General features: G+C 49.1%; 1 protein-coding gene across 1 annotated transcript in view; it reads left to right on the plus strand.

Annotated features, from left to right (window-relative positions):
- The first annotated feature begins 2504 nt into the window (after positions 1 to 2504).
- The window catches only part of LOC123463554, a 189873-nt gene continuing 171762 nt past the window's right edge, over positions 2505 to 20615 (plus strand). Inside the window, exons 1-3 of the mRNA XM_045159571.1 lie at positions 2505 to 2520; positions 6856 to 6932; positions 16013 to 16696. Coding sequence (XP_045015506.1) covers positions 2505 to 2520; positions 6856 to 6932; positions 16013 to 16696 — 777 coding nt within the window. The remainder of the gene's footprint in view (positions 2521 to 6855; positions 6933 to 16012; positions 16697 to 20615) is intronic.

Below are 20615 nucleotides of genomic sequence, written 5' to 3' on the forward strand. Positions count from 1 at the left end.
CATGCCTATTTCTGGCATGGCCAAGGGTGTGGGCTGATAAGAGAAATCTGCTCCCAGAGGAAACAGATAAAAAGTGTGGCAAGTCAGTCAATTTTATCATCTACTTGAAATCAAATAGGGAACAGAAGTAGACTCAGGTAGAGAGAATCCCCAGCCAGGTGACACCTTGAAGTAGGGGCCCAAAGCTCTTTGAAAGGGGGGGAATGTTTGAGCAAACACTTAAGGAGATGATATTTTCTTCTCTCCTGCTTGTATACTTCGACGGCTCAGTTATATTAGCATGTAAGTGTGAAATACATATTGTTTAATGATGACATGAGCCATCTTCTGACTTCTAATTTGCAACCATTAAAAGGAATATAAGCCCTTTAAGGTTACATAGAGAGGGGCATGCTCATGTTTCATAAGCTCCTGGGTGTCTGGGCTAGCCCAAGCCAAGTCAGATTTCAGAACAGGAAAGAAAACTGCCCCACCCTTTCGTTTCATAGGTGAGTTTTGAAGGCCTGGCTACGTGCCACACGGAGAGTTAGAAATACAGTCAGAACTCGAGTAAGCCGAAATCTCCCGGGCTCTCGTGAAAGCGCACTTCCGCACTGCCACAGATGGCCAAGAAGGGAGGACAGAGGACATTTCTTAGTTCTTTGACCTGTAATAGAAATTTCTAGATGTCATACTTGGCCATTAAGTGTTATAGTCCAATTGTTTTCAATATTTCAGTGGTATTGCATTATTCTGCCACTTCTAATAGCAGTGAAATCACACTGTTTCCCCAACATGTTTTTAATAAATATGTTATTTATTTATTTATGAGAGAGAGAGAGAGAGAAAGAGGCAAGGGGGAGGGAGGGAGAGGGAGAGACAATGGGTTGCTAGGGCCTCTGGCCACTGCAAACGAATTCCAGACGGATGCAGCACCTTGTGCGCCTGGCTTTACATGGGTACTGGGGAATCAAATCAGGGTCCTTAACCTTTGCAGGCTAGTCCCTTAACCACTGAGCCATCCCTCCAGTCCCCAGCATGTTTTTATTTTCAGAGTTCACGTGGAAAACCAGAATGCAGGTCAGGCCGTTGCTGAAAAGCAGGCCCTCCCCACTGCACAAGAGTGACTAGCTTGCCCTCCCTCTCCCTTCTAGGTTCTCGTCTCGGCTTGTGGTCTGTTTCTGTAATTCGTACGTGGTTTTCTGCTGGGGCACTTCGTATCATTACTTGCAATAGCAGTTTTATTGAGATAGTATTCACAACCCACAAGCTCACATGTTTGAAATGTATAAGGCAACGGTTTTTAGTATAGTCACAAAGCTGCACATTGATCACTACTATGTGATTCCAAAATACTTTCACCATGCCCAAACTATGCCCATAAACATGCACAGCTATGTCCCATGCCTTCCACTCTCCAACCTGTGACACGACTAATCTACTTCCTATCTCTATCTCTATGCATTTGCCTATTCTGGATATGTCATATACACAAAATCACATAATTAGTGACCTGATATCTTGCTTATATCCTTACTCATGTAGCACCATGTACCACATATCAGTAGTTCATTCCTTTTTTTTTTTTGTTTTGTTTTGTTTTTTGGTTTTTCAAGGTAGGGTCTCACTCCAGCCCAGGCTGACCTGGAATTCACTACATCATCTTAGGGTGGCCTTGAGCTCACCGTGATCCTCCTACCTCTGTTTCCTAAGTGCTGGGATTAAAGGTGTGCACCACCATGCCTGGCTCAGAAGTTCATTCCTTTTGATGACCAAATAGTATTCTGTTACACGGCCATGCTACAGTTTACTCACTCATTCACCTGCTGATGCATAGTTGGTTTGTTTCTATCAGTTGGCTGTTATGACTAACGCTGTTGTGAGAAGTTACGTGCAGGTTTTTGCATGGCACACGTTTTCAGTTCTGGATACACATCTTGGAGTGAAACTGCTGGCTTGCACGGTAACCCTATGTGGTGGTTTCAATTAGGTATCTCCCATAAACTCACGTGTTCTGAGTGCTAGGTCCCCACCTAGTAGCAATGGGGGAATTAGAGCCTTGCTGGAGGAAGTGTGCTATGGGGGTCAGGCTTAGGGGTGTTATGTGGGCTCCCCCTTGCCAGAGTGGGGTTCTCTCTCCTGCTGCTGCTTCCACCTGCCATGGCAGAGTTGATGTCCAGCCTCTCTGCTCATGCCATCTTCCTTCTGTTTTCATACGGTTTCCCCTTGAGACTTTAAGCCCAAATAAACCCTTTCCTCCTGTCAGCTGCTTCTGGTTGGGTGCTTTGTGCCAGCAATGAGCAGACAACCATAGCAGCCCACGTTTGGGCATCCAAGTATTCCCAAGAGCATGCACCACCTTGCATTCCCACCAGCAATTTATGACAGCTCCAGTTTCTTCACACCCTCGCTATCATTTGTTATTTGCATGTCATCTTCTGACAGACAGCTTTACTTCTGCCTCCCAGTCTGATGTCGCTATTCCGTTTTCTTGTCAAATTGCTGTGACCGGAACCTCTAGTACGATGGTGCATAGAAGAGGTGAGAGTGATATTGTTGTCTTATTCCTGACCAGGACCCGCCCAGCCTTTAGCCATTCAGTAAGATCTTAGTTGGAGATGTTTTATAGATGCTGCATGTCAGGTCGAGGAAAAGGAAGCTCCCTTCCATTCTTATTTGGTGAGGTGTTTTATTATGAAGAGACACTGGACTTTGCCTGTATTCACTGATATGGTCATGTAGTACTTTGATATAATATTACATTGATTTCATATGTTAAGCCAGCTTTGCATTCCTGGAATAAATCTCATTTGCTTCTAGTACACTTTTTTAAAAAAGATATTTTAAAAAATGTTTTATTATTTTTTTGAGAGTGACAGATAGAGAGAGAACGAGAGATGGAGAGAGAGAGAGAGAGAGAGAGAATGAGAGAGAGAGAGAGAGAATGGGCATGCCAGGGCCTCCAGCCACTGCAAACGAACTCCAGACGCGTATGCCGCCCCCTTGTGCATCTGGCTAATGTGGGTCCTGGGGAATCAAATCTGGGTCCTTTGGCTTTGCACGCAAGTGCCTTAACCACTAGGCAATCCCTCCAGCCCAAAAGATCTTTTTTTTTTTTAAAGTGTGCATATGTGTGTGTGTACATGTGTGCCCATATTCAGAGGACAACCTTGGGTTTTATCTTCAGGAATGCCATCCAACATTCTTGAGACAGGTCTCTTGTTGGCCTGAAGCTTACTGATCAGGTTACACTGGCTGACCGAGCCTCGCGGGTCCTCCTCTCTTTACTGCCCCAGCACTGGGATTACAGGCACATGCTGCTGCACTTGGCATTTTTATGTGGGTTCTGGGACTAGAACTCAGGTCCCCATGTTTTTGAGGCAAGCATTTTATCCACTGAACCATCCCTCCATCCCTGTGTATGATCTTTTTCTATGCTGATGAATTATGCTTACAAATATACTGTTAAAGATTTTTACATCTATCAGATGGGGGTACTGGTCTTCAATTTCCATGTGTGTGTGTGTGTGGGGGGGGGTTATGCCCTTGTCTTGTCTTCCTTTCAGAACTATAGGAGCCTCGTAAGATGAATTGTAAAGACATCCTTCTTCTTTTATTTTTTTTAAGGATTAGTGTTAATTCTTCTTTAAACGTTTGCCGGCACTCGCCCATGAAACCATCTGCTCCTAGGCTCCTTTGTGGGTTTTTTTTCTACATAAAACTCTTTACTTGTGATAGGTCTACTAGGATATTCTGTTTCTTCTCGTTTCTGATACTTCTTTAAAAACAGGTGTGTTAAAGACTAATTTGTCAAATAAAATGATTACAGAGCTGTTCTTCCCATCAAGAGAGGCGGCTGTTGACAGTGTAAAGCTGCCAGTGGAAGCTTTCCATGAAAATCACAGCATGAGGTTCCTCTGGCGCTCTCCAGGGCCTTGTCCGTGTCCTCTGCATCTCTGAATCAGTTTCTTACCTCAAGAATCGGCTGCTGGGTCCATCGTCCTTGCATTCATTACTTTTCTACTTATTGTGACAAAACGTCTGAAAAAAGCAACTCAAGGCATGGAGGGTTGATTTTGGCTCCTAGTTTGAGACTACAGTTCACCACAGCGAGAAGACAGGGGGTGAGGGTGAAGGAGGTGCTGGCTGTGCTGGCGGGGGCATGAGGCAGCTGGTCACATTGCATCCACAGTCAGGAAGCAGACTGAGAGAGAGAGAGAAATTAGGTACCCTGTTCTCTTTCTTCTTTTTATCCCATCCAGAACCCATGGGTTGGTACTGCCCACATTCATGGTGGGTCTTCCCATCTCAGTTAATCCCCTCTGGAAATGTCCTCACAGACGTGCCCAGAGGCGTGTCTCCTAGACTGATTTTAAACCTCGCCAAGTTGACATGACCAACCGTCACAGTCCTCAAATGCTGTGACAGGATTAGGGATCATCCATCCCATGCTTAATATACCCATAATAATGCAGATCTATTCATCTGTTTTCAGTTTCCGACAAGTACCCTCTGGGTGCTGGGAACCACTCTAGGAGCACGCGCTGTAGAGGAAAGCAAAGTAGACGTGTCGAGGGCTTATGTAGGGCCCTGAATAACCGGGAAGCACCTGAGAGATGGACGCAGGCATGGGACAGGTTGGAGCTCCTTAGGCAGATTGCTAATGCTCAGTGCTGGGTTGTAGTAGCTTGGTGTGGAACCAAGAGGCGTCACCAGGGAGCTCTGACTGCACTTCTGGCCTGTAAGGACGTTGGGTTTGTGGAGTGGGACTGCTTCTGAGACGGAATGACTGGTTCTTACCGCCCCTAGTCAATCAGCTACTCTCGCTGGAGAAAGCTTAGGCCGTGGCTCTTGCCTAGTGGAGAAATAGGACTCAGTGGCTCCTATGCTCAGCAGGTCCTCTTCTGGTGGAGACAGAAGTGGAGGGAAGATGTCGCCCCCTTCTAGCTGACAGTCCTAGGCGGTAACAGGGAAATGGGAGGAACAGCATTTCTGGGAAGAGAACTTCAGGAAGAAAACTGAATGGCAGGAATGAGTCAAATAAGGAAAGAACATGGAGGGCTTGGAGGATATTGGCTGTATTGGTTTCCCTTCTTGTCACTGTGACAAAATGCCTGCAAAAGTGACTTAAGGCAGGAAGGGTTTATTTTGGCTCACTGTTTGTTGGTCCAGTCCGTTATAGTGGGAAAGGTGTGGAGGCAGGGGTGTGAGCTGGCCCATTACATCCACAGTCAGGAAGCAGAGAGCGAGCAGTACCGATTCCCGTCGTTGTCTCCTTTTCATTCAGTCTGAGACACCAGCCCATGGAACGATGCCATTGGCAGTTAGGGTGGATCTTCCCACCTAATGTAATTCACAGCTAGATTCATCTCCGAGGTGAGTCAAGATCCAACCGAGCTAGCAGTAAAAGCAAACCATCACGGTGATCCAGGCAGAAGTGACTGGAGGATCAGACATATTCCTGTCTGCCTCTTCCTCTCCTCTCTTCTCTGTCTTTTCATCCCTTCTTTATATGACTCACACTGACTTTGTCTTCCTCAGAATGCTACCAGGGCTGTCCCTTCCAGCCTGTAGCTTGTCAGTCAGAATTTGTCAGGCAAGAACAGAGTGCCAAGACTTTGAACTCTACTGACAGCCAGCAACAGCATGGCTTCAGAGGCTTGATGACCTCCTCTGCTGACATGGGTCAGCATTCACTAGAACTCTGATTTGTCTTTTTTAAAAAATTAAAAAAATATATTTATTTCCAGGGCAAGAAAGAGAGAGAGAGAAAGGTGGGAGGTGGGGAATGGGCATGCCAGGGCTTCTAGCCTCTGCAAGTGAATTCTAGATACATGTGCTACTTTGTGAATGTGACACTTTGTGCCTCTGGCTTTACTTGGGTACTGGGGAATTGAACCCGGGTCATTAGGTTTTCCAGGCAAGCACCTTAACCACTGAGCATTCTCTTCAGCCCGTGATTTGTCTTTGAACACAACGTACTTTCGGAGATGTTTATTCTGAACTCTGTCTTTCCAAGGGAAACCAGTGAATCTCTAAATGACAAAATCAAGGGTTCTATGTAAACGTGCTGCTGTGGGACAGATGATTCCAGTGGCTCCCTGAGATGCTGACATTGCTGTGGCCGGTACAGTGGCTTCTCCCTTGCTATCACCTGGTACTCACTGAAGCCACTGATGCAGCTTCTTATCCCCAGGTTCCAAACACTGGACGGCAAGGGCCTGCCAGGCCGGGTCTTCTTCCCCTTGAAAGTCAGCATTCTATACAGGGCACTGTCAGCTACGTGGCGGGCTTAGGCAATGGTCTGGGGGTTCTGGGGGTCATAACAACAGTGTCTCCTTCCTTTGGACAGAGTGCGTCACTTGAGAGATTGTGGACTGTTACTTTAAAGATCTGTTCATGGGCAGTGTCTTGGCATCTGTATTTCAGACAATGTTGAGTATGGATCGTGTTCTTTTTTTTAAAATTATTTATTTATTTGAGAGTGTCAGACACAGAGAGAAAGACAGATAGAGGGAGAGAGAGAGAATGGGTGTGCCAGGGCTTCCAGCCTCTGCAAACAAACTCCAGACACATGCACCCCCTTGTGCATCTGGCTAATGTGGGACCTGGGGAACCGAGCCTCAAACCGGGGTTCTTAGGCTTCACAGGCAAGTGCTTAACCGCTAAGCCATCTCTCCAGCCCTGGATCGTGTTCTTGACAGTGCTGGCCATGGAGCCCCATGTTAGGCACAAAGTACATCAGCAACTTGGGGCTTATAGTCTCCCTGGGACGTCTCCTGCAGGGTAGATGAACTCTGCCAAAAGACCGGGGGTTTATTCTTCATCCTCGGAGTGGACGGATAGGTTGAACTGACTGCCACTCACTACCTTCAGATAGCCTGGGCTACCGCTCACCCCTAGCTGATCGACCTTGGCACTTCCGGGGTCCTTCTGCCCCCTTCCGGCTGTGGGTGAGTTACCTGTCCTCCTGAGCCTCACTTTCTGCCTCTGTACAATGAAGTGTCGCTGATTTCCCCAGGAATGTGCCTTCTGCTCCTCAGTAGAAGGCCCTGTTTGTGTTGTTTCTCCTTGCTCCATGCTGGGCACCTGTGGGCCTCTCAAAACGTGTTTTGTTGACGGGGTTGGGAATGTACCTGTTGCAGTCAGGTTCGCATTGCTGGCAGAAACCACCCAACCAAGAGCAGCTTGTGGGAAAAAAAGAGGTTTGTTTTGGCTTACAGGCTCCAGGGGGAAGCTCCATGATGGCAGAGAAAATGATGGCATGAGTAGATGGTGGTCATCACCCCCTGGCCAACAGAAAGCGGACAATAGCAATAGGAGGGTGTGCCAAACACTGGCAAGGGGACACTGACTGTAACACCCATAAGCCCGCCCCCAACAATACACTGCCTCCAGGAGGCGTTAATTCCCAAATCTCCATCAGCTGGGACCTAGCATTCAGAACACCTAAGTTTATGGGGGACAGCTGAATCAAACCACTACATTCCTCCTCTGGCCCCCATAAATTGATAACCATACATGATGTAAAATGCAATGCCCTCATCCAACTTTAAAAGTCCCCATAGTTTTTATCAATTCCAGTGATATTCATATATCCCCATAGTCCAAGATCTTTTAACTGAACCATAATACGAAAAAATTCTCCCAAAACCCATAATGGCATAGAATAAACACTCACACTGCAAAATTATCAGGGCAAACATCAAACTCTGTAGCTTCAAGTCCAACAACTTTAGTCAGTAACAAATCTCCAACTCTGATAATTCTATTTTTTTTTGTTCATTTTTTATTTATTTATTTGAGAGCGACAGACATAGAGAGAAAGACAGATAGAGGGAGAGAGAGAGAGAATGGGCGCGCCAGGGCTTCCAGCCACTGCAAACGAACTCCAGACGCGTGCACCCGCTTGTGCATCTGGCGAACGTGGGACCTGGGGAACCGAGCCTCGAACCGGGGTCCTTAGGCTTCACAGGCAAGCGCTTAACCGCTAAGCCATCTCTCCAGCCCCAACTCTGATAATTCTAACCAGCAACAAATCTCTGGAGTTCAAATCCTCCCTCCCCCCCCCCCCAGCTAGGCTACTCACAGTCCTGGAAAACTTAATGTGGGGCCATCAGCTCTCTTTGGCAGGCATCTTGAGGTCCCAGCATCTCCACTGGGTCGCCACTGCAATCCACGGTTCATCCTCATGGCCCCATGGGGTCTCCATGCAGGCATCCAGCAAACCTGCTTCACAATGCCCATGGCCATTTCCAAAACATGAGACTGTGTTGCAAACTCAATGATCTTCTCTTTCTTGTGTTTCTTATATGCCACAATACCAGGTAGGGTGCCAATTTGCTAATCCAGGGGGAATAAAGCTGACTTTGAAAAACAGGACACTCCTTGAACACTCAGGCCCCTTCAAAAGAGTCTACATTCTTCCTTTTGCCCCAGTGCAGGTCAACTGGCCCAATCTCAAAGGTTGTAATCTCTCAATTGCAGCTGAATAGGCAACAGTTCACCCAAAGATTTAATTTTTTCTGTGCCATATCCCTCTGCTCACACCAATTCATTTCTATGCAAAGCAACCCTGCACAACTTCTTCTCAGGACACATGCATAACAGCAAGCTTCTCACACATACTTCTGGTCCAGTCCAAGCAAAGCTCTTTCTCACCCTTATAAGCCAAACCTTATAGTCCATAGTTCTTACTGCATCCAGGTCTTTCAACTCTGACCAGAATAGTCCATCAAGCTGTACTTACAGCACTGCAAGATATCTCTTAGGCCAAGGTTTCCAATCCTTCCACATTCCTTTTGAAAATCAGATCCAAAAGGCCAAAGCCACACAGTCAGGTGTCTAGCAGCAATCCCACTCCTCGGTACCACTTTACTGTTGCAGTCATGTTAGCATTGCTGGTATAAATCACCCAACCAAGATCAGTTTGTGGAAAAAAGAGGTTTATTTTGGCTAACAGGCTTGAGGGGAAGCTCCACGATGGCAGGGAAAAGCGATGGCATGATCAGAGGGTGGAAATCACCCCCTTGGCCCACAAAAGGTGGACAATAGCAACAGGACAGTGTGCCAAACACTGGCATGAGGAAACTGGCTATGACACCCCCAACAATACACTACCTCCAGGAGGCGTTAATTCCCAAATCTCCATCAGCTGGGAACCTAGCCTTCAGAACACATAAATTTATGGGGGGACACCTGAGTCCAACCAGCACAGTAGCCCAATTCCTAGTGTGCATCCCCGACATGCATGAAGCCTTGGACTCACTCCCGCCCCATCTAAATCACCCATGGTGGGGTTCCCCTGCAATCCCAGCACTAAGGAGGTTGGATATACAGAGGGGTCAGCAATTCAAGGTCATCTTCAGCTACATAGCAAGTCATAGGCCAGCCTGGGCTACCTGAGTCTCTATCTTAAGGAAAAAAAAAAGTAATTGAATGAGTGAGTGAATGAATGAAAGCCAAAGAGAGAAAGCCATTGGAGAGATTTGTGGCTTCATGACATCTTTGAAGACTTGTATAGGAGGTCAGCTTCTTATATTACTTCGGGAACCCAGATTGTACTGACCCAGGCCTTGCATGTGAGCTCCCCGCGGCTCCCCCCCCCCCCGCCCACTTCTGGGCTTTCTAACACATGGAGCTGTCTTTCCAGCCTGGTTCTGAGCAGCGAGGAAGCAGGCGATGCCAAAGTAAAATGCTCAGATCGCACGCCTGTAGTAACCAGAGCCCAAGTCCAGGTCAGCTGTCTGCCCAGAGAATAGGCTTCCGTCCTGCCACTCTTGCCCTCTTCCTCTTCTAGACCCCCAATTCCATGGTAGAAGAGAGGAAGGGAGCAAACTTTTGGTGTTAGACGAGGTAAGTGGTGTGGCTGATTCCAGAACTTTCAACAAACAAAGCCTTTAGTGTTCCCAGGGGAGTGCCCATGTGCGCCTCCTCCTTCTGGGGAGAGGGTGAAATGGGGTGGGGCCCAGGCATTCTGCCATCACTGCTCAGTCACATCTCCCACCCATCTGAGCTGCACCCTGGAGGGGAAGAAATGAAGGGAGGGAGAACAGAGGGCACTTGAGTGGAATGACTGAACTCACATCTTTGAGAATATTTGCATTACAAAGCTGCTTGCAAAATCTGGGTAGGGCTTCCATAGGCATTGCAGTAGTCAATTTAACTGGCTCTGTGAAAGGAAGAAGGCGTGAGTCCCATGCCCTCCATCACCTGGAGCTGGTATTCCTGGGTGCCAGGGACACCATTTCCAGGAGAAAACGTTAAGACTTTAGGAAGTAGAAGAGAAGGGACAAAGAATCAGAGATGTTTCTAGGCTTTCAACCCTGACATCTAAGGGGACTTGAAGATTGTAGGCATGAGTAAAGAGCTTAAAAATATTGATTTGTAGGTGGTGGTCTCAAATGAGCATCTCTAGACATGGCTGCCATATTCCCCAGACACGAGGCTCTGTCACGCACTCTCTGACTTCTATAGCAGGAGATCACAACATAGCCGCCTTCCATTATCTTTCCCCCACCCCAGTACAGACTCCTTTTTCTCATCCTTGCTTTTGACTCAGTTAACTCCACATAATCCTTTTACCAAGCTTCTCTATCTGCTTGTTTGTCTGTTTTTAAAAATATTTTATTTATTTATTTATTTGAGGGAGAGAGAGAGGTAGATAGAGAGAAAGAAAGAATGGGCACACCAGGGCCTCTAGCCACTGCAAACAAACTCCAGACATATGTGCCTCCTTGTGTGTTTGGCTTCTGTGGATCCTGGGGAATTGAACTAGGGTCCTTAGGCTTTGCAGGCAAACACCTTAACCACTAAGCCATTTCCCCAGCCCTCCATCTGCTTTTAAAGCCAAAGCCTGGCTGCTCCAGGAAGCCTTCCTTGGCTAGATGAGCCACGCACACTTCCAGGTCAGGCAGAACGATGTATGCAGCAGGCAGGCACCTGGGATGGACGGTTTTCCTTCTACCTGCCTTGTCACTTACCTTTTCACTGGAGAAACTTTCCAAGTCAGAGACCCCCTTTTCCTCTCATATACCTTAGGCTTGTATCTTTCCTTGCTCTTGATGTGCTCTGCAGTTATTTAGTGTAGTCACTCATTTACTTATTCTGGCTTCCCATAAAGAAAGGGATCATATCTCATCTTTGTCATCATATCCCCAATGCCAGCATAGTGCCAGATGCATCACAGGTGCCAGACAGACTAATTTTTTCGAAGGAAGGAGTGAATGGTCACCATTGTTCAGTTTAAGGCAGAAAGCTGCTCATTCCCATTCTTCATACAACCTGTAGGACAGATGCTATCTTTCTCATAAGTGGTAGTACCCCCGACTTTATCTCCCATGGTTCTATAACCACCAAAAATATTAACTGGTAGAATGATCCTGGAACGTAGGCACAGGCTAGTTATTTCTTCTAGCTGGGGCCATTTTTGCTCTACTATCAGGTGTTTGGATAGAACTTTGTTGGTGAAAAGCCTGAAGATTGTTTCAGTACAATTTGGGGGACTGAGTGAATTTGTCAGCCTGAAATGTACCATTAGCTTGCACTTGCTTTGTTATCTATATAATCCTGTCAGTCAAATGAAACCAGAAAATGTTGACTGAATCCCTCTTGAAGGGATTTTAAAAGAAAGCAAACAAGCAAGCCTATGATCCCAGCACACTTGACATTCGTTGGAGGACCCAGAACTGCACATGTGTAGATAACCAAGGGTGAAAGATGACATGCACTAAGTGTTGAATGGATAGATTGACAATGATATAAAGGTTGTGCTGAGAAGAGAGGCATCACTGTGACTGGGTAGGGAAGGAAAGGCCATTCAAGAAGAGCCTGTAAGACAGGCCTAGCAAAGTCCAAAGGATATTCTTGAGAGATAGCATGGTGTGAGCAATGATAAGGGGACATCACAGTGAGAAACTGAGAACTCGACCATGGATGGAGATAATGGAAGGAATCACTTCAGAAAGACTTTAGGGAGTATAAGAAAAGGGATAAAGAATCCGAGATGTTTCTAAGCTTTCAACCCTGACATCTAAGAGGACTTAAAGATTGTAGGCATGAGTAAAGAACTTAAAAGTATTGATTTGTAGGTGGTATCATACTTTGAATCAGAGAAGTGTGTGTGTGTGTGTGTGTGTGTGTGTGTGTGTGTGTGTATGATTGATTTGGGAGTTTGTCTGTGGAAGCACAGTGATCTGAAGGGAGGGACGTCAATGAATGGCAGGTCAAGGAAAGATTCTGCTGGAGACCTAGAGACTTACTGGGAGCTTCATGTAGAATAATATTCAAGTAGATAAACTTCAGGATCTCCAAGTCAAAGGATGGAAAGCATGGGAGCACTAGTCACTTATCACTGGGACAAAATATTTGAGCAAACCAACTTAGAGGAAGAAATATCCACTTTGCCTCATGATTTCATCAGGCTCAGCCCATGGCCATAGTCACCATGGCCTGTGGTGAGGGAGCTTGTAACAGAGGAGGCTGCTCGCCTTATGGTAGTGAGGAAGAGGAAGGGAGAGAGCACGAGTGGGCGAGAGAGACACTGGGGAGAAGAGACACTATTTAAAGGCACTTCACCAGTAACCCATTGCCTCCAATTAGATACCACCTTCCACAGTTCCCACCAACTCACATATATTTCATTCAACTAGGGGTGCATAAGTGGATTAGTCCATTGATTAGGTCAACATCCTTGTGATCCAGCCACTCCTCAGAAGTTCAAGCTTTGCATACTGCCCTGGGAACCAAGCCTTCAGCTATGAGCACTGGGGGTGGGGGGCTAGGGGGACACTTCAGATCCAAATCACAACAGTGGGATATTTATCCAGTGACTCTGTTTCTTCATGTTTGAGGGTTGTCCTTAGAAGGCTCTTCCAAGAAGTTCGTGTGGAGGGTTGAGCAAGTGCCAGGAACACGACCCCTGGCATAGCAGGAAAAACGCAAACGAGCTGGGCTGGAGAGACATCTCACAAGCATGAGGACCTGAGGCTGGGTACTTAGCACCCAGATGAAAATGCCAGGTGTGGTGGTATCTGCTTGCAATCCCAGTGCTGGAATGGCAGAGACAGGAGGATTCCTAGGGGATGCTGGATAGCTTGTCTAGATCCCAAATGGTGAGCTCAGGCACTATGTCTCAGTAAATAAGGTGGAGAGTGATTGAGGAAGACACCTAAAGTTGGTCCCTTGCCTCCACACTTTTATTTTTATTTTTTTTAAAAACCCATTCAATGCAATTGTTCCTTTTTATTTATTTTTATTTATTTATCTGAGAGCGACAGGCATAGAGAGAAAGAGGCAGATAGAGAGAGAGAGAGAGAGAATGGGCGCGCCAGGGCCTCCAGCCACTGCAAACGAACTCCAGACGCGTGTGCCCCCTTGTGCATCTGGCTAACGTGGCACCTGGGGAACCGAGCCTCGAACCGGGGTCCTTAGGCTTCACAGGCAAGCGCTTAACCACTAAGCCATCTCTCCAGCCCTATTTTTATTTTTTTAAAAAACCCATTCAATGCAATTGTTCCTTTTTATTTATTTTTATTTATTTATTTGAGAGCGACAGGCTTAGAGAGAAAGAGGCAGATAGAGAGAGAGAGAGAGAATGGGCGCTCCAGGGCCTCCAGCCACTGCAAACGAACTCCAGACGCGTGCGCCCCCTTGTGCATCTGGCTAAAGTGGGTCCTGGAGAACTGAGCCTCGAGCCGGGGTCCTTAGGCTTCACAGGCAAGCGCTTAACCACTAAGCCATCTCTCCAGCCCCTCCACACTTTTACACGCACATACATACACACACACAGGAAAACCAGGACCCACAGGTGACTAAGGTGGGGACAGTCGAATTCCACTTCAGGGCACACTGGGTGGGAAGGATTGGACGTGAGAGTACACCAGATACCCAAGGAGGGAGACACGAGGACAGTTTGGAATCAGAGCTGGGATATTTCTCAAGGCTGGAGAGAAAAGAAAGTCTTGCTAGTAGACATGGCAGAGACAGCGTGTGGCACAGTATTGCCCGAGCAAGGGAAGAGCAGATGTCACGTACAACAGTAGCTGTAGAGCGGACAAAAGTAAGGTCAGACTCAGCTCTGTGTCTGCAGTGGTTAGCAGGTCCCTGGGGCCCTGCAGAGGACAGCATTGGTGGCATGATAGAGGTAAGAGTGAGAAGGTAGGGACCCAAAGGGTGAGATGCTCTTCCAGAGGCTTGGGAGTCCACTGGAGAAAGCTGGGAGGACGGGGGAGGGGCCATGTTGGTCTTGTCCAGGCTACACTGTAAGGTAGCTGACGTTGCGTCTGAGCTCAGTTTGAATCCTATCTTCGGAGTGTTACTATAAGCCTTAACTATTTGTAAACACCTCAGAGAGCTGGACATTTTGTAAGATCTTGGAAGAAAGCTCTTCATGATTTGTGACTGAGAACCCAGTATGTGTGGAAGCACCAAGAAGATGTTGGGAGGAGATGCTGGGGAAGATGCCAGGAGGAGATGCTGGAGAAGACACTGGAGAAGACTAAGTCATCTCATGATGAGAAAAGGCAAGTCTGGGCTCTGACAGTCCCCCTACCGGGACCATGACAATGACTGATGGATCAACTGACATGACAAATTGTCTGACACACTGGCTTGCTGCCCTCACCTAAAACTTCATGCTAGCTCAGGAGCACTAATTCCTTGAATCACAGCGTCTCCCCCTCCTCTCATGACATCTGTCTGCATCTATCTGCTTATCACTTACTGAACTCTGCACCAAGCATGAAATTTGCAGCAACTAATTCCTGTAGCTAACTACTCCCACAGGAACCCACCACACAGTTTTGCTTTTGTCTTTCTCTTTGTGCAGTCCTCCCTTTGATCCTTTTGGATGTCAGCACCAAGTTCATCTGCCTATTTGAACCAGTCAACATGCGTATCCTGTGATCTGAGAGATTCAGACATTGATGTGTGGCATCCAAACTATTTCTCAACGCTCTGCCTCCTTTGAGGGGCTGTGGTCACGAGAGCTCTCCAGAACTTATGGCGAACTCCGAGAAGAACCCTGCAGAGTGTGACCGGGGCTGTGCTCTGATGGTCTAAAGCAAACACTCTGTCCAAAAGGCTTTGACTTGAAAACATTCTAAATTTTAACTAGATGTGTATGTATGCCCACTTGCAAAACTAAAAATAAAACAAAACAAAACAAAAAACCCACTCATGTGTGCAGCTGTAGATACAGATTCTGATAGTGTGAATTTCTGTCTTATCTCCTCTCTTCCTGTCTTCTCGCTTTCTCCCTCACATCCCCTTCCCTCCTCTCTCACTTCCACTCTCCCACCTCATCTTTCCTCTTGTCTCCAACTCACCTCCCTTTCTCTCTCCTCTCCCAACCTCTCCCCTCATTTCCCTCTCCTCCTCTTGCAAGCCTTGGTTATGTGCAATAACCTCAAAGATAAGGGACAGTGTGGTCGTGACAAAGAGGAATAAACCACATGAGCTCAAGAAACTCCATCTTGGGGCTGGGGAGAGAATTGGTGTGCCAGGGCCTCCAGCCACTGCAGTTGAACTCCAGATGCGTGTGCCCATTCTTTCTGTCTCTCCCTCTCTCTGCCTCTAATAAATACATAAATAAATAAGTAAAGAAATATAAAATAAACAAAAGTGAGTAGAGCATCAGGCCACCTTATATGGGCCAAGAACTGATAGGGTCCAGACTACAAAGCTTACCTCTCCACAGCCCTGCAGAAGCAGATGTGAACGGCCCACGTATCAGATGAAGAAATCAGGGCATACATGGTGGAGAATACCTCCTGGAAGGTCGCTCAGCTAGTCAGTGGACAGACCATGAATGGAGCGCAGCAAAGTTTTCCATGACAGAGTTGTCAAGGTTTATCCTCCTGAGTGGCCTGTTAGGGGGCTGGTGTGGCCCACCTTACGGACAAAAGCTTGACATAATGGAAATGGTGATGAGACTGCAATCACAGCCTTGTCTAGGGGAGAAAGGGGTGAGGGCGGGCAGTTGTTGTGGCGCCAACCTCAGCCATTCCCTCTTGCTCTGCATTTGCCATGAGAGGGAAGACGGAACTACAATTCCCAGGAAGCCATTCGGTCCTCCCAGCGCTCCGCCCCGCGCCCCTGCCCCGCCCCCGCCAGGTCCCAAAGATATAAAAGGGCCGAATGGGCCATCGGCGCGCAGAGCGCGGAGGAGGCGCGGGCGCACGCAGCTTCTGTGGCACCCGAGGGTTCTGGCTTCTCGGTGCCCGGGTCGGGTGTGTGTGTGTGTGTGTGGGGGGGGGGGGGAGGTGCCCTCTCCTGCTGGCCAGGCGTCCACTCTACGCCACCTGGGCCCGGCGGACGTGCCAACTCGCGGCCTCCACTGGATTTGCCTTTGGCGAGATCCTGCATTTGGCAGAGGGGGTTTTCCAGGGCGCGGATTGTGGGTTCGGGCTGGCGATGCTCGGCGAAGAAAGGCACGGAGCTGCTGCCAGGAGGGGAGTTCTCCGGGCGCGAGGAGGCGTCATGCGCTGGGCCCGGAGGTGCCCCAGCCCTCGAGCCTGGGGCGCTGCAGCCTCCGGGGATCCCTGGCGCCTGCTTTCCTGGTCACCCCCGTGGGTTGGCGGCGCTTTGGGAAAGGAGTGGAGACGCCGGATCCCCTAACGTGGATTACTTGGAGTCTTATCAGCTGAGCTCCGTAGACCCAGGACTGTTCGCCCTCGTCTGTGGATTGTTTCCACCTGAGTTGGCCGCTCACCTGGAGGTAAGTTTCCCCGCCGAGCAGGGTTGCGCCTTCTCTCCCCGCCCCCTATCGCTTTTTGGAAGGTCTCTGGACTGGAATCTTTGTTCTAGTTGACATCTAGGAAGGACATTTTAGTTACATCTCTGCCTCCAGGTGGGGCACATTCGCTCAGGTCGCCGTGGTCAGTGGCCACCCTCATCCTGAGTGTTCTCAGTTATGGTCCTTAAGCGTCCAGCACTGGCCAGGTCATTGCTCAACCCCCCCACGCCCCCAATGGACAGACCCTTAGCTTCCCAAGTCCTCGTGTGTCCTCTTGGCTCTTGCCTCTGTTACTTTGCAAACCATACCTGTTCGGGTGACTTGCCTACTGGGGCGCAGCGTTTGCAATAGGCGAAACCAGGGGGGGCACTTAGTGAGTGGCTTTCCTGCAGGGACTGGGCAGCAGCGGAGAAGGGTGATGCACAGGTCTGACCAGTATATGTGGGCAGACTTTCTGAATGAGTAGGAGATGGTAGGGGTTTGGTCTTGTGCAGCACCCACCATCCTTCCTCCCTCTTCCCTCTGTGCAGTTTGTCAGAGTAACAGGTTTCTTGGCCAATGTCTGATGGGGCTCCTGTCTTGAGGCCTAAACTTGATGTAATTTCCTCCCCTCCTTGTTCTTTTGCGATTGTGTTAATTTGAGGAGGTTGGTAGCTGTCACACGTAGGGCCGGAATACATGCTTGTTGAGTGAATGATGCTTCAGGGTCCTCATTTCCTTCTCTGTCCTTGGTGCCTGTCCCCTGGAGGTGGCTTTCTGTGGAAGTTTTCCCTCTCCCATCCACACTCCCAACAGTAGCCTGTGGGTTTTCTTCTTGACACCTTTGAATGGGGAATCTGTCTCCCACCCAGAACTTTCCCAGCGTAGAAACTCCTAGCCATGGACAGAAATTGTCCTTGGCCAGTGCTCAGGGGCCCCTTGTCCCCAGGATCTATTCAGGAAAGGCGGTAGGGCCAGGTAGTACAGGAAGGGAAACCAAGCAAATTTTGCCCATCCTGCCCCTTGCCCGGATGTTGGGGCTTTCAGCTGCCTCAGAGCCCACGTGGATCTGTAGACTGACCCAGGCTGGTGCAGCATAGTCCCTATAGCCATCTTCCCCCCCCTACCCCGCCCAGTTTTCTGCCCACCCTGATCCCTGTGAGGAGCACTTTGAAAACTCCCACCGACCAAGGACCCACAGCACACCTCTGCAGCCCGTCCTCTTGCCCCTTCCCTCTTGAACATCCTGCTTGAAAGTGCAAAAGGCTGGAGAAGCAAAATCCAGTTTCCATCGCAATGCTGGCAACTGGACGGTGTCGACTGGTGGAATCTACAATGTGCAGGACTCTGTTTTCTGCTCCTGTCTCCACCCTGCCCCTCCCCCCCCCCCCCCCCCCCGTCACCACTTATAGATACCATATTGTCCCACAGCCCTCAATCCATTGCTTACTCGATCACTCTGCAGCTGTTGCACCCTGTAATGAACTGGTGAGCATCCACCACCTTCTGGGCAGAAACCTCCAGGCATTGCTTTTTAAGTCAGTCAGGTATAAAGTGGAAGGACTGGCTCAGGTGGAAGACATTTCTGAGTGGGTTTGGAGCAAAACACCGCCACTCATCCATCGCACAGGCCTTTCTCTTAGAGAGGGACACAGAGGTTGAGAAGGCTGCTGAGTGACGCAGGGGTTGTCCTGCTCGGAGCCTGTACCCTGTCCCCGTCCAAGAGTCCCTCAGCACTGCAGGTAGAGTTAACCTGAGATTTGCCTTGAGGGGAATGATGTGAATTGTTTTAGTAATGGCATAGATGGAGGTTTACTAGGTTACTAGATTTGAAAGAAAACGTTCATTTTTTTTCACATGTGTTTGTATGTGTGCTGTGAGTATGCATGTTTATGTGTGTGTGCATGTGCATGCATGGGAGGCCAGAGGTCAATGTTGGGCGTCCTCCTGCATCAGTCTCCACTTTCCCTTTCTATCTCTCTCCAACAGAATGGCGAGAGAGAGAGAGAGAGAGAGAGAGAGAGAGAGAGAGGGGGGGGGGAGGGGGAGAGAGGGAGGGAGGGAGGGAGGGAGGGAGGGAACCTCCGGAGGGAGGGAGGAAGAGAGAGAGAGAAACACAAGAGAGTGAGAGTGAATGAGAATTTGCACGCCAGGGCCTCCAGCCAGTGCAGTTGAACTCCCGACGTGAGCACCACCTTGTGCTTTGTGCTGACCTTATGCATCTGGCTTACGTGGGACCTGGAGAGTTGAACATGAGTCCTTAGGCTTCTCAGGCATGTGCTTTAACTTCCAAGCCATCTCTCTAGCCCTCACCCTTATTTTCTGGCACAGGGTCTCTCACTGAACCTGTGGGTCTCCAACATGGCTGGACTAGCGGTCAGCACGTCCTCAGGACCCTCCCCGTGCTCAGATCGCAGGTGTCCACTTCCACCCCGGGCAGCTCCTGGGTCGGGGTCTCCACAGCCAGGCCCTCATGCTTGTGCAGCAAGCGCTTTTTCCAGAGAGCTATCCCCCAGCCCAAAGATGCTGTTTTGTATTGTCTTTTAAAAAAATCTAATTTTTAAACAATATAAACTCATATCTAGGAAAGCTGAGAAAATAGTACCTCGTGTCTTCCTGTGTTCTCTACCCAGCTTTCCCTGTGTGAACCTCTGGCTTGTAAAAGTGGGAGCTGACAGGGGGCACAGCAGGTGGCTGTCATCTGAGGTCCGAAACTGAGAGGTCACCTGCCAGGTCTACTCACGCCCCTCCTAGGTTTCCTCCCGCCCCTGACCGAGAGCCGAGCCTGGTCACAGCACCCTAGGGCCACGGGAAGCCCTGACCGTGAGTGGAGAAATCACTTCTCTGTCCTCTGCTTCACCAGACCTCCGACAGACACGTGTTGGTGAGCCAAAATGGCATCATTACCCAATCTGTCCCGACACGTTTCTGGAGGCGGGGAGATGGATGATATCCGGTGTGTGCGTGAGAGCGGGCTCCGAGCGGCCCGCTCCGTGGTTGAGAGGCGCGGAGCTGTGCCCGCGCGGTGACTCACGCCCCGGGAGTGGCAGGTGTGCGCCGCTGCTCAGCACGCCAGCCCGGTCTGTGCCCCAATTCCTGGGAACACGGATAAGGCTTAAGGGCCCCAAACTCTTGCCCTTACCTCTAAATGAATCGAGGGCCTTATCCAGGGGTCTCGGGTGAGGAAGTGACGCTCCTTCTCTTTAAAGGAGTTATCCCTGGGGAGAGGAGAGCGAACCTGAAGGGGTCTGGGGAAGCAGCCCATCGGGAGGGCGGTTGACCATGGTCTTGGCATAGGAGAGAATGCTTGTGAGAAGTTGAGGCAACCCAAGAAAGATGGTTCTTGGCTAGCTGAAGCCCATGCGGAGTCTTTCCCAGCTGAAGCTGACTGTCAAGCTCTCTCTTTCTCCTCCAGAAGGCCTCACGGTACTCTGCCACAGAGGCCCTCTGGGACGAAGCGTCGGACCCACAATCCGTGTGGATTAGGGTTGCCTGCTTCCAGCTGCATTTCCAGGGTGGGGTGGGTGCCTCGCAGAATGTGGGTGATGCTTGTGTGAAGTTAAGCTATTGAGGGTTTTTAAAATTATTTGTGTGTGTGTGTGAGAGAGAGAAAGAGTTTATGGGCACAACAGTCTCTCTTCCTTACTGTTTTTGCTGGGTGTGCCCCAGGCTAGCTGGTCCCATGAACCTCAGGTCCAGCTTTTTTAGATGCCAGGGACTTGAACTCAGGCTCCTGGCAGGCTTGCAAGCAGGCGTGTTTAACCTGTAAGGCCCTGAGGTCTCTCGACATCTCACCAGAACACACTTCCGTGAGACCAGGCTTGTCTGTCTTAGGCTTGACTTTTCTTTCCTCTTTGAGCCCTCTACACCTTTTCACCGCACCCCCCGCCCCCAGAAGCTTTCTTTGTTTGTCTTTCTTTGT

The sequence above is a fragment of the Jaculus jaculus genome, chromosome 9 (genome assembly GCF_020740685.1).
Source record: "Jaculus jaculus isolate mJacJac1 chromosome 9, mJacJac1.mat.Y.cur, whole genome shotgun sequence".
Lineage (NCBI taxonomy): Eukaryota > Metazoa > Chordata > Mammalia > Rodentia > Dipodidae > Jaculus > Jaculus jaculus.